We start from the raw sequence: 13,986 nt of genomic DNA, 5'->3' as shown, positions 1-13,986 counted from the left end.
GAATTTTGATCATGAATTTTGATGATGGGGATGCTGCAACATTTGTAAGTGTGGAAAAACGGTTGTCTCTTTTTTTCAGTGCTGTTGCAACTTTGAACGGTCACTAAATGAATGGTTGTAAGTCCAGGACCATACATACTCTTTTGAGGACAACCACATGGCTCTAAACCCATGATGGCGAACCACGAGAAGCCATTTGTTAGGGCACGCGAGGCGTTGCCCTGTCAGTTCCAGGGCTGGCCAGCTGACTTCGGCCTTCATTTTGGGCCATTTTTCGCCCTCCGGAGGCTACCCTGAAGTCTCTGGAGGGCGAAAAACAACTGAACGCGCAAACTTGGAGTTTGAGAACGGACTTCCGGGTTGCCCTGAACCCTCAGGGGGGAGGCCATTTTCACCCTCCCCAGGCTCCTAGAAAGCGTCTGCAGCCTGGGGAGGGCGAAAAACGGATCTATCGCGTGCAAAAAGCGGAGGGGAGGGGGGGTCGTGCACGCAGGCAGGGGTCGCATGTACATGCGGGGGGAGTTGCGACCATAGAATTATGGGTGTGGGCATGCCCACGCACGACCCCCCCCCCTGCGCTCCCCTCGCTTTTGGCACGCAATGGCAAAAAGATTAGCCATCATTGCTCTAAATGGTCCGTTTTCAAGCAGTGAGTTGTTCCTGGATGCACGCCATCGAAGATCTACTTGGCGTCAGGAACAATTACGCAATTACAGGAGGTAATTACGCTCAGCTGGTGGTCATTAGGCTCCTCTCCAGACTATAAAAGAGACTGCTTGTCCCACACCCTTCTTGCAGAAGTCAACGCTTTGACTAAAGAGAAACTAACCTGGCAGGCTGGATTGCTGCCAAGGTTTGTCGGACTTGCTGCCAAGGTCTTTATCTGTTTGTTTGTTTGGCTTTCAGCCACCGAGATTCTGGTCTTGTTATTAAAGGACATTCCATTTAAGCTTGTCTCGGCTTTCGTTACTGGACAGCGGAGGGGGTCAGAACAGTCCTCGACTTAATGACCACAATTGAGCCCAACATTTCTGTTGTTAAGTTAGGTATTTGCAAAGTGAATTTACAAATGAATTAATGCATTGTTAAGGAATCACTGCAGTTGATAAGTTAGTAACCCCGTTGTTAAGTGAATCTGGCTTCCCCACTGACTTTTCTGGTATGGTTGGAACGCTATTAAATACTTCCAGCACAATTGAAATCGGTATTTTAAATTCTCAATCATTCATTTGACTGTGAAATTGGGCATTTCAAGCTTGAAATGTTTTGAATTTGGAATGTTTTCTCTATCTCTGACTTGGTATCCCCTGAACTCCAATGGATGGAATTTAGGCAGAAAATGCATAAAACATGCAAAGCTCCCGTCATTCCCCAGGTTAGAAGGCCACAGGCTTTCTGCTAAAAGGTAGATAGATAGTAAAGATTGAGTGGAACTAGGAGGAGAAAAAAAAAAACCCCAATTGAATTGACTGAGTTTCATTTCCATTAAATTCATTAAATATTGTTGATTTAATTATTAGGGTTGGGAAGTTGGTTGGGGCTTCCATCCAAAAGGCCCGCTTTGAAGATTGCAGGAATGCAAATGTAGCATCTGCTTACGGCTTTTAAAACCCAGTGGCCTCTTTTCGTTTCTCTCTTTACTTCTACAATTAGTCCTCAAATTATGACCATATTAGAGCCTGCCCACCGCAGTTATAAGTCGGGATGGCGATGAATCAGGTCAACTTGGTGGCTGATCCAATTTTATGACCTTTTTTGCAGCAGTCATTAAGTGAATGCTGTAGTCGTTAAGCAAGCCAATGTTTTTTTTGCTGAAAAGCAGAAGTTAATGCTGGTTTTCTCTGGCAAAAATGTTGTAACATGTGGTCACACGTGACTGCGGGATGCTGCAAACAGCCATCAATGTGGGCCATTTGCTGAGCACCCAAGATGTGGTTATGTGACTGTGAGGATGGTGGCCATCAGGCCTTCGGAACTGACTTGTAAATATCCCCAGGGAAGTCCGTCATAACAGGATGTAAATTGAGGACTACCTGTACTGTTTGAATTTGCACGTTCTAAGCTAAGCTAAAACACAGAGCTGAATAAACCTCAAATATTTTTCAAGGCAATGACACCATGCTGTTTTTCCAAAACTTGAAATAGGTTTTACCATACACTAGCCAATAACCCGGCGTTGCCCGGGTATTTATTTATAAGGGGAAAATGTCCGGACCAAACGTAATTTCTAATGTTGGATTTTCTCCCTGACCAGAGGGAGCCCCCTTGTGGAGTACTGTGAAGCCGTTACCATGGCAACTCCACTGCGCTGTACAGTAGAAGCCATTTTACGGCAGTACATTAGAAGTCATTGAAAGGTAAAACAGGCTGCATCTTAACAGAACACCCACCCTGAGGGGTTTTAAGGGTGTCTTACCCCCGCAGTATTTTTCTCCAGAAAGTAAGTCATCTGTATACCACGTTTGGTCGAAATTTCTCAAGGCATTCCAGAGTTATGCTGGAACACAGACACCAGTGGTGGGTTACGCCCACTGCCTGCCGGGAGCACCAGGTACCATTCTGGTACGGTGCTTCGGAGGGCCTGCCCACCTGCTCTCCTTACCAGTATTGGAAGTTTTGGGGGCTTCCGCATATGCACACGGCAGCTGTAGCATCGCAGAGGCGTTGCGGAGGCGGAAGCATTGCAGAGGCATTGCGGGCAAGAAGTACACATGTGCATGCTGCACAAGTGTGCGCATGTTCATGTGGTGGATGCCCGGTCTTGTTGCACTGTACCGGTTGCACTGGGATCCGGAACCCACCACTGACAGACAGACAGACAGACAGACAGACAGACAGACAGACAGACACAGCCATTTAGATAGATAGATCAATAGATGATAGATAGATAGATAGATAGATAGATAGATAGATAGATAGATAGATAGATAGATAGATAGATAGATAGAAAGAAGATACAGAAGGAAGATAGATAGATAGATAGATAGATAGATAGATAGATAGATAGATAGATAGATAGATAGATAGATAGATAGAAGATACAGAAGGAAGATAGATAGATAGATAGATAGATAGATAGATAGATAGATAGAAGATACAGAAGGAAGATAGATAGATAGATAGATAGATAGATAGAAGATACAGAAGGAAGATAGATAGATAGATAGATAGATAGATAGATAGATAGATAGATAGATAGATAGATAGATAGATAGAAGATACAGAAGGAAGATAGATAGATAGATAGATAGATAGATAGATAGATAGATAGATAGATAGAAGATACAGAAGGAAGATAGATAGATAGATAGATAGATAGATAGATAGATAGATAGATAGATAGATAGATAGATAGATAGATAGATAGATAGAAGATACAGAAGGAAGATAGATAGGTAGATAGATAGATAGATAGATAGATAGATAGATAGATAGATAGATAGATAGATAGATAGATAGAGATAGATAGATAGATAGATAGATAGATAGATAGATAGATAAGGAAGATAGATAGATGGATGGATGGATGGATGGATGGATGGATGGATAGAGATAGATAGATAGATAGATAGATAGATAGATAGATAGATAGATAGATAGATAGATAGATAGATAGATAGATAGATAAGGAAGATATATTTTAGCCTGGGTTGCAGAACTAGCATAGATAGATAGATGATAGATAGATAGATGATAGATAGATAGATAGATAGATAGATAGATAGATAGATAGATAGATAGATAGATAGATAGATAGATAGATAGAGAAGGAAGATAGATAGATAGATAGATGATTGATAGATAGATAGATAGATAGATAGATAGATTGATTGATTGATTGATTGATTGACTGATTGATTGATTTGCTCCCTATTTATTAATCTGCCTCTAAACACCACTTTCTAACAGCTCTAGTAGGACAGGCTATTGAGGCTTGTCAGAGACATTTTATTGGTCTTTCTGGGAAGCAGTGAAATGGACTTCAAGGACCTATTTGGAGCAGATGGCTGTTGATTGAATGATACCTGCCAGAAGCAAATGAAATGCCACTCTCTTAGAGGCTCCTTGGAAACTCTTGTTGCTGATTGTTAGAAAAGAGCTACGGCTGGCTTGATCTTGATTAACCCAATTGAGCATCACTTGTGTTACAAAATGGAGTTCCGTCTGCCCCAGTCCTGCCTAAACCCAAAAGGTGTTGGCTTAAGCAAGTTGCTGAATCCCTTCTTCGCATGTCTAGTGTACATCCCTTGTTTCGGTTTACAGAGGAACATAAAAAGATGAGAAATCCCCGATCCTTGGGAAATTGCATTTAATTAAAACTTAGAAGGGAACATGGAATGAGGTTCCATTCAAAACTGGGTTTCTGACCTAGGCTTTACAAAAATCACGAAGCAGACTCCTTGTCCCGACAAAACCCCTTTTTATTAAGCTAATATGAATTCCTCTCATTCACATCCAGCAAAGTCCCGGCAAACAGTCTTTCAAGGGTGAATTTACAACCACAGACCTTATCAGGCTTGGAGAGCTGCCAGGCTGATATCTTCGCAACGCTGCACAAGAAAATACTTGGCCAGGAGTCTTGAACAAATCTTCACCCTAATGAATTGAACAAATTGTCTCCTGAAAACTCCCCTCCCCTTTCGCTCCTCTTTATTTCCTATGGGAGGGGCCATTCACTATCCACCTGTGCCTTTACTCCCGAGTCGGCTGTTCCCTTCACCTGGGAGCTTGGCGCATGCGCACAGGGAACAGGCTGCAGCTGTTCTTCTGCCCCACTGATCTCTGATTCCAAAGGCAGCTGATAACTGTCAGACAGCCCTGGCCCCATCTCTGCTTCCGATGCAGGGCACTCGTTAGAGCCTTCCCCAGACTCCATGTTCCTCCCCAACCTCCTCACTGTCTGAGTCTGCCGCCAGCTCTGCTGGCCCCTGGTGGGCCACAACAGTTTGATGCTGGCCCCAAGCAAGTATTTGGCTTCCCACAGGGTACCTATCCTGGCTAGTTTAATAAAAAGGTATGTCTGGCCATTTTTACAGAGGTTCGAATGTTGCTTCAGCAATAGAAATAGACATAAGATGGATTAGAGACTTCTGGCCAGGTGGCCACCTCATTCTTTTCTAGAAAAACCAGCCATTAACTATGATGGTGTAGAAGAAACCTGGTTTGGTTGGTGCTTCAGAGATGAGAAATAGTAGTTGTAGCCCTTTGGCCAAAGAGCAATGAATAGGGAAGGAGGGTTGGATGAAAGATGAGAGAGAGAGAAGCTGAAGCAGATAATGGAGAAGAGAGAATTGGGGGGGGGGTCCATGAGAAAGAGGAAAAGATGAAGAAGAAAGACAGGAAGTGGTGTGGCCCGCCAGATTCAGACAGTGAGGAGGTTGGGGAGGAACCTGGGCCAGTCCTGGAGTCTGGGGAAGACTCTGATAAGGGCTCTGTGTCGGAGGCAGAGAGGGGGTCTAGGCCATATGCCAGTGATCAGCTGCCTTCGGAGTCAGACATCAGTGAGGCAGACGAACAGCTGGAGCCTGTTCCCAGTGTGCGCATGCAAAGAGTTGCCAGCTGAAGGGAACAGCTAAGGAACAGGGGTCGACTTGAGAGTAAGGCCACAGGTGGACAATGAATGGCCCCTCCCAGAGGAAATAAAAGAGGAGCGAAAGGGGAGTGGAGTTTGCATGAGACAATTAGTTTGCTTAATTGGTTTGTGACTCTCCAAGACTCCTTGCCAGGTTTTGCAGATATCGGCTTGTCAGCTCTCCAAGCCAGATAAGGTCTGTGACTGTAAATCCTCCTTTGAAAGACTGCTGGATGTGAATGAGCAGAATTGGCAGTAAATTAATAAAAGGGTTTTTTGTCGGAACAAGGAGTTTGCTTCATGCTCTTGGGAAGCCTAGGTCAGAACAGGAAGATGGGGCGAGAGAAGCAGACATAGAAGAGAATGAAGCTGAGTGGGAAGTGAAGAGAGAAAAGGAGAAAGGCAGAGAGGGGACATGAAGGAGGGGAAAAGAGGAGGAAGAGGATGGAATGGGAAGAAGTTGATGGGGAAAACAGAGAAGCAGCTTGAAGAACCAAAAACTGTGAATTTCAAAACTAAAAACAAAATCCTCGGAATCCAAACTTAAAAACAAAACAACAAATAAGGCCTGGAAATAATTGAAGTTGAAACTCCAGAATCATCAGCTGCTCTTTCGGGAGCCCCTGATTTAAATGTTGAGTCTTGTACCATGTCACTGAAACTTCAAATCCTGAAAAACATGCTCCGGGGGGGAATGAAATCAGCAAACAAAAGCTGTTCATGAAATATAATGATAACAGTGTTCAGAAACACATTTGAATTGAAAAGCTGTTTTTTAAAAAAACCACCTTCAAACTCGGAGCAAGATGTCCTTAATCCACTTCCCTGGCAATTATCATTTGTTCTCCCTAATTAAATGCAACATTAGTGGATTGATTTGCCATTGAAGCTCACGAAAGGTTGCCGAGGGCCTTCCTTATTTACCACCGATCAATCAGGTTTTCAAACCTGAAATTGGATCTTCTCACTTATTGTCCGGGCTCCCAAGATGCCAGCAGGCAATCCCCAAAATGTCTGTGGCGGGATGATAAATGTCGCTTCAGCTTTGTTTGGAAACAGGTAACACTGACACACAAACCCACACGTTGTTGACCAAAAGTGCAGGGGTGGGTTCCGATAGGCACTACTGCCGGTTCGCTCGTGCGTGCGCTGCGCACCTGTGTGCATGCGCAGTGCAATCGTTTACTGTTTACTGTTTATTAAATTTATAGGCCGCCCAATCCCGGAGGACTCCGGGCGGCTTACAGAAACAAAAATTAAGAAAGATTAAAACAAATAAAACACAACAATTAAAAAAAAAAAGACACAACATGCACCCAATCTAAGCGGGGCTGGACCTCAGTCCAGAGGTCAACAGCCCCAGGCCTGCCGGAATAGCCAGGTTTTAATAGCTTTTCGGAAGGCCATGAAAGTGGGTAGGGCCCGGATCTCTGGGGGTAGCTCGTTCCATAGGGCCAGAGCAGCAACAGAGAAGGCCCTACTCCGAGGCGTCACCAGCCGGCATTGTCCAGCTGATGGCACCTGGAGAAGGCCCATCCTGTGCGATATTATCGGTCTTACGGAGGTGTGCGGCAGAAGACGGTCTCGTAGATATCCGGGTCCTAAGCCATGTAGGGCTTTAAAGGTGATAACCAGCAGAAATTGTTATGCGCATGCGCAGAAGCAAAAAAACAAGATGGCAGCGCTTACAGCGCTGCCCGGAGAACTGTTTTGGGGACGTGGCAGGCCTGGGTCCCTGCTGGTTCCAGCGACCCAGGCTGCCAAACCACTACTAGTTCAGCCGAACCGGTCCGAACCCGTAGGAACCCACCACTGCAAAAGTGAATCCTGAAGGATTGTTGCGTCAACCTCTCTTAGCAATAGCAATAGCAGTTAGACTTATATAACGCTTCATAGGGCTTTCAGCCCTCTCTAAGCGGTTTACAGAGTCAGCATATTGCCCCCAACAATCCGGGTCCTCATTTTATCCACCTCGGAAGGATGGAAGGCTGAATCATCCCTGAGCCGGTGAGATTTGAACAGCCGAACTGCAGAACTGCAGTCAGCTGAAGTAGCCTGCAGTGCTGCATTTAACCACTGCGCCACCTCGGCTCTTATCCATCTTTCCATCCAAAGAAACAGATGCGGCTATTTGTTTTTTTTTGGGGGGGGGGGAATGTTCCTCGTGAAATGAAAGAGGCCATCAAAACTGTTGTTCTGTCTCCTGAGAGCCTTGAGGGGAAGATCGGAAAGACGGGGTAGCTTTGATAAATCAGCCTGCCACTTAACTACTTTTCTCTCGCTTATGTCTGGAGAGAAGAAGGCTGGGCAACTTATCTTCACTGGGCTTTCTTCCTTAAGTAATGAAGTCCCCCCCCCTCCCTTAACACCCAGATGCCTCTTTGAAGCTGAACAGACCAAGAATAAAGACAGATTTAACCTAAACAAACAGAGCTGAAGGAACCTCTTTGAAAAACAGCCCCATCCTTTCAAATGAAATATTGTATTTTTTGAAGTATAAGACGCACTCCCCACCCCAAAAGAGGGTGAAAATTTGGGTATGTCTTATACATTGAATGCAGTCCTGCCAGCCCCCACCCTTTGGCCTCTGCCTCCCAGCAATTTGCCTCCTTGCAGCAAAGAGCCTGTTTCAGTTTCAGCAGAGCTTGATTAGCACAAGCAGCTGATTGTCGGTTGGATCGGCCTCCCGACGATCAGCTGTTTCAGGCTGCTGGGATTGCCATTGCCTATTGCTGCCTCCATGCACCCCATTTTTGGCCTCCGCATGCCCCATTTTCCACCCATTCCGATACCCGCTGCCTGGAGCAGGCAGAAAATGGGACATGCGGAGGCTGAAAACGGGGCGGGCAGAGACGGCAATAGGCTAAGGCAATCACTGTAGCCTGAAACAGCTGATTGTTGGGAGGATGATCCAACCGACAATCAGCTGCTTGTGATAATCAGGCTGTGCTGAAATTGAAACTGAAACACACTGTTTGCTGCAAGGAGAGCCAAGGTGGCGCAGTGGTTAAATGCAGCACTGCAGGCTACTGCTAGATCAGCAGTTCAGCGGTTCAAACCTCACCGGCTCAGGGTTGACTCAGCCTTCCATCCTTCCGAGGTGGGTAAAATGAGGACCCAGATTGTTGGGGGCAATATGCTGACTCTCTGTAAACCGCTTAGAGAGGGCTGAAAGCCCTATGAAGCGGTATATAAGTCTACTGCTATTGCTAAGGAGGCAAATTGCTGGGAGGCAGATTTTTTTTTCTTGTTTCCTCCCCGAAAGCTAGGTGCGTCTTATACTTTGGAGCATCTTATACTCCAAAAAATACGGTACTTTTTTCTGTCCAGCAGCAAATTGAACTTGCTTTACAGGTGGTCCTCAACCACAATTGAGCCCAACAATTCCATTGTTAAACAAGGCAGTTGTTAAGGGGATTGTGTCCCCCATTTTACAACCTTTTTTGCCACAGTTGCTAAGTGAATTACTGAAGCTGTTAAGTGAATCACATTAAGTATAAAACAGCTTCTCCAAGCAGTTTTGCTTGTCGGAAGCCGGCTGGGAATGTTACAAATGGTGCTTATACGGTCCTGGGACAGTCAGAATTACATGCGTGCCCAAATTTTGATCACATGACCACGGGGGATGCTGCAATGGCCGTGAGTGTAAAAACCAATCGTAAGTCAATTTTATTCAGTCATATTGTAACTTTGAAGGTAAGTCAAGGACGATCTATTGAACAAATCAATTTTTCACACAATACATTGAGCCATAAACCAAGCAAGCCCCCCTGATTTTAGACATGTAATATGGAAAAAGCTAAATGTTTCTAAAACCACATGGGAATGTATGCGTAATCCTTGACTTACAGCCCTTCATTTGATGACCGTTTGAAGTTACAACGGCACCAAAAAATGTGACTTAGGATCAGGGGTGGTATTCACTTACCTTCCCTACTGGTCCGTGTGCGCACATTTCCATGTGCTCTGTCCGCACATGCGCTCAGCCTTCCGCGCATGCGCTTTGGCTAAAAAAGGGACTATAGCAATAGCAGTTAGACTTATATACATCTTCATAGGGCTTTCAGCCCTCTCTAAGTGGTTTACAGAGTCAGCATATTGCCCCCAACAACAATCCGGGTCCTCATTTTACCCACCTTGGAAGGATGGAAGGCTGAGTCAACTGGTTCCACCACAAAACCGCGCTCGACTAAACCGCGCCCGACTAAACCGCGTCACTGACATCATCAACAGGGCGACAACAGCGCGGAGACAGAAGCACGCTGTAAACCCTAAACCTAAAATTAACCCCTAAACCTAAACCTAACCCCCCTAAACCTAATCCTAAACCTAACCCTAAACCTAACCCTTAACCTAACCCTTAACCTAACCCTAAACCTAACCCTAACCCTAACCCTTAACCTAACCCTAAACCTAACCCTAACCCTTAACCTAACCCTAACCCTAAACCTAACCCTAACCCTTAACCTAACCCTAAACCTAACCCTAACCCTTAACCTAACCCTAAAGCTAACCCTAAAGCTAACCCTTACCTTAAGTTGAATCGGCTTGCTTTCAAAGCGCTATTTAAAGCACCCTTCTTTCTCCGCGCTGGCTGTTGTCGCCCTGTTGGTGACGTCAGCGACGCGGTTTAATCGGGCGCGGCTTAGTCGAGTGCGGTTTTGACAGGTCACGGAGTCAACCCTGAGCCGGTGAGATTTGAACAGCGGAACTGCAGAACTGCAGTCAGCTGAAGTAGCCTGCAGTTCTGCATTTAACCACTGCGCCACCTCGGCTCTTCTTGTTAAGCAAGGCAGTTGTTAAGGGGACTAAATGGGATGCCATAGAGCCAGGGTGGGTCGGCGGAGCCACCTGCAATTTCCACTACCGGTTCGTTGAACTGGTCCGAACAGCAGAAGACCACCTCTGCTTAGGACCGTTTTTCACACTTTACAACGATTGCAGCAGCCCTATGGCCACACGATCAAAATTCAGACGCTTTGCAACTTGCTGCGCATTTATGACCGTTGCAGTGTTCCCCCCGGGGTCATGTGATCCCCTTTTGTGACCTTCTGACAAGCAAAGTCCATGGGGAAGCCAGACTTCATTTAACAGCCGAGTTACTAACTTAACACCTGCAGTGACGCACTTAATAACTGTGGCAAGAAAATGGGTCAGAACTCACTTAACAACTTTCTTGCTTCATCATCATCTTTTAACGACTCCATAATCCCTTGTGGGGTGGAGTCTGGGCAACTGAATAGAGCGAGCAGAGTTTTTACTGGCCAGATGCCACTCCTGTCGCCGATGCAGAGTTTTATTCAGCAGATATATCCTCATTGTGCCCATAGGAATATCTGCTTCTACCTAGGATCAAATAAACAGCCTCCTGATTGTGAGGCAAGAGTTCCACCTCTAGACCACTGCACTACTCCTAACAACTGTCTTGCTTAACAACATGAAGTTGGGACTCTACTGTGGTTGTAAGTCAAGGATTGCCTGTATACCATTGGAAAACCGGAGGTGTAGTAATGTCCTGTGTGGGTCCAATCTTATGATGTTTTTCCTGTGATTTCAGGAAAAGTGTTTTATGCAACCAGCGCCGGTCGGCTGACATTTCAAATGGCCCAGAAGCATTGCCTGAGTCGAGGGGCTCAGCTAGCAACCACGGGGCAGTTATACCTCGCCTGGAAGGAAGGGCTGGACCAGTGTGACCCAGGGTGGCTGGCTGACGGAAGTGTGCGCTATCCAATCCGAACCCCACGGAAGAAATGTGGCGGAGATGAACCTGGCGTAAGGACAACCTACCAATTCTCAAACCGCACTGGCTTCCCGGATCCGTCATCCAAATTTGATGCTTACTGCTACAAAGGTAAAATTACATCTCAATTTGTGTTTCTTCTACTTGATTTGGAATCTGCTTGCTTGAAATGTCCTGGGCAGGATGCAATCCCTTTTTTTAAAAGAGTTTAAAAGCACAGAGGGGCTGCCCTGATTTTATAGATGTTTCCAGGATATGTTTCCAGGATATCATCTACCTACCTACCTACCTACCTACCTACCTATCTCTATCATATCTCTCTCTCATCTGTCTGTCTATCTGTCTATCATCTATTATATCTATCTATCTATCTATCTATCTATCTATCTATCTATCTATCTATCTATCATCTATCTATCTGTCTATCTATCCATCTATCCATCTATCCATCTATCCATCTATCCATCTATCCATCTATCCATCTATCCATCTATCCATCTATCCATCTACCATCTACTTAGTCAGAGGTGGGTTGCTTCCGGTGTGGCCTGGATCGGGCAAACCGGTATTAGCGGCGGCAAGAGGCTCCGCCCACCTGCCCAGACACTTCTGCGCATGTGCAGAAGTATCACGCGTGCGCACAAGCGCCCCCAAACTGGTAGCAAAAAAATTGGCAACCCACCACTGTACATACCTATCTGTATCATCTCTCTCTCTCTCATTTGGGTACTTGAGAGACCGCCTACTGCCAATTACCTCCACTAGGCCAATAAGATCCCATAGATTAGGCCTCCTCCGAATTCCATCAGCCGGTCAATGTCGACTGGCAACTACCCGGAGGAGAGCCTTCTCGGTGGCTGCTCCGACCCTATGGAACGAACTCCCCGTGGAGATTCGTACCCTCACCACCCTTCAGACCTTCCGCATAGCCCTTAAAACCTGGCTGTCCCGACAGGCCTGGGGCTAAAGACTTCAACCCCACCCGAATAGTACGACTGTTGTGTTTTTTAATGTATTGTCTTTATGTGTTTAACTTGTTTTGTACTTCCCTCCCCCTGAATTGTGAGCCGCCCTGAGTCCCCGCAGGGAAAAGGGCGGCATACAAATAAAGTTAAAATCAAAATCAAATCAAATCATCTGTCTGTCTGTCTGTCTGTCTGTCTGTCTGTCTGTCTGTCTGTCTGTCTGTCTGTCTATCTATCTATCTATCTATCTATCTATCTATCTATCTATCTATCTATCTATCCATCTCTAGATGCTTTACCAATTTTTCCAAGGTAATCTGGGCTTCCCAGCCCTCTCCTATCCAAATACTGGCCAATCCTGCTCACCTGCTGAGCATTACGTTCTATACCTAATTCTTTCAAGTGGAGGTATCTTCATTTAAACTAGCGAAGATCTGCAGGCAGAGATTCTCTTTCCTGAGCCACAGACCCCATTTAAGCGCAAAGATTCTAGTCCACATGTCTCTGAATAAAGGGCGAATGCAATCAGAATCTGTGAGGTCAGGGTAGGCTGAGAGATTTCTCCCGTCTGAAGGAAGAAATTGTTTTCAGCTACCCCCTATTATTCACAACCGTGAACTAGGAACTTTCTATGTAAGAAGCTGGTTTTCAGCCTGAGTAATGGTTGCAATTATTTTCTCGGCAAAAGCCAGCCTAAATGGCCTCTCTCTTGGTCCCTGTGTCTGCATTGCAAAAAAGCACAATTGGCCTATTGGTGCCTGGGTTTTCAAGGCTCTGGGAAAAAGAGCATTGTTAATGTGAGCAATTCACTGTCAGCCTCTCCAAAAAGCATCCCTGTTACTGATGGATTGATTTAATTTATACCCTGCTTTCCAGCTTGGCAAAACCATCAAAGTTGCCGTGACACAAATAGAAGCAAAGACACCGCGCACAAAATAGAAAAGAATGATCTAATGCCAGTCAGTGTTTCTCAGCCCAGCCTACCTCTGAAGTTCTCTGTTTTTTTATGGATATATAATTGGAAGGCAGAATCCTACAGAGCTGCATAGACCTGCTGGGGGGAAAGAGCGATGTAAATCCAATTAATCAAACAATGACACGAGGAAAGTAGAAGGCGAAGCTCAAAACCTCCTTTAAGAATCAGATCTGGTCCAAAAAGTGTCCAAAATGATACGGATTTGACTTATTAGAATGCAATGAAAACAGGCAACAGATTCTCAAGTTTAGAAACAATTCAGGGTGATCCTTGTAAAATAGGATAGTATAGAATTCTTTATTGGCCAAGTGTGATTGGACACACATTGTGACTTTTTTGATAAGCCAAGTCAATGGGGAAACCAGATTCACTTAACAACCGTGCTACCAACTTAACCACGGTAGCAATTCGCTTAACAACAGGGGCAAGACAAGTTGTAAAGTGGGGAAAACTCACTTAAGAAATGTTTCCCTTAGCAGCAGAAATTTTGGGAGACAGTTGTGACGGTAAATTGAGAACTAGCTGTATTTGCATGACGATGCCGTACTGCACACCAGAGGTGGTATTCAGTAGGTTCTGACCAGTTCTGGAGAACCGGTAGTGGAAATTTTGAGTAGTTCAGAGAACCGATAAATACCACCTCTGACTTGCCTTGCCCCCATCTATTCTCTGCCTCCCGAGTCCCAGGTGATTGGGAGGGAATGGGGATTTTACAGTATTTTTGCCCTGGAAT

The 13,986-nt window shown here is 45.3% G+C and overlaps 1 protein-coding gene across 1 annotated transcript in view; it reads left to right on the top strand.

Annotated features, from left to right (window-relative positions):
* The window catches only part of NCAN (neurocan), a 90,060-nt gene that overhangs the window by 14,496 nt on the left and 61,578 nt on the right, over positions 1–13,986 (top strand). Inside the window, exon 5 of the mRNA XM_087704958.1 lies at positions 11,130–11,423. Coding sequence (XP_087561084.1) covers positions 11,130–11,423 — 294 coding nt within the window. The remainder of the gene's footprint in view (positions 1–11,129; positions 11,424–13,986) is intronic.

This window comes from Thamnophis sirtalis, unplaced genomic scaffold (genome assembly GCF_051295495.1).
Source record: "Thamnophis sirtalis isolate CommonGarterSnake01/CBP01778 unplaced genomic scaffold, rThaSir2_p1.2 scaffold_1, whole genome shotgun sequence".
NCBI classification, from domain to species: Eukaryota; Metazoa; Chordata; class Lepidosauria; order Squamata; family Natricidae; genus Thamnophis; species Thamnophis sirtalis.
The sequence above is the reverse complement of the archived record's forward strand: the minus strand, read 5'-3'. Positions and strand labels throughout refer to the sequence as shown.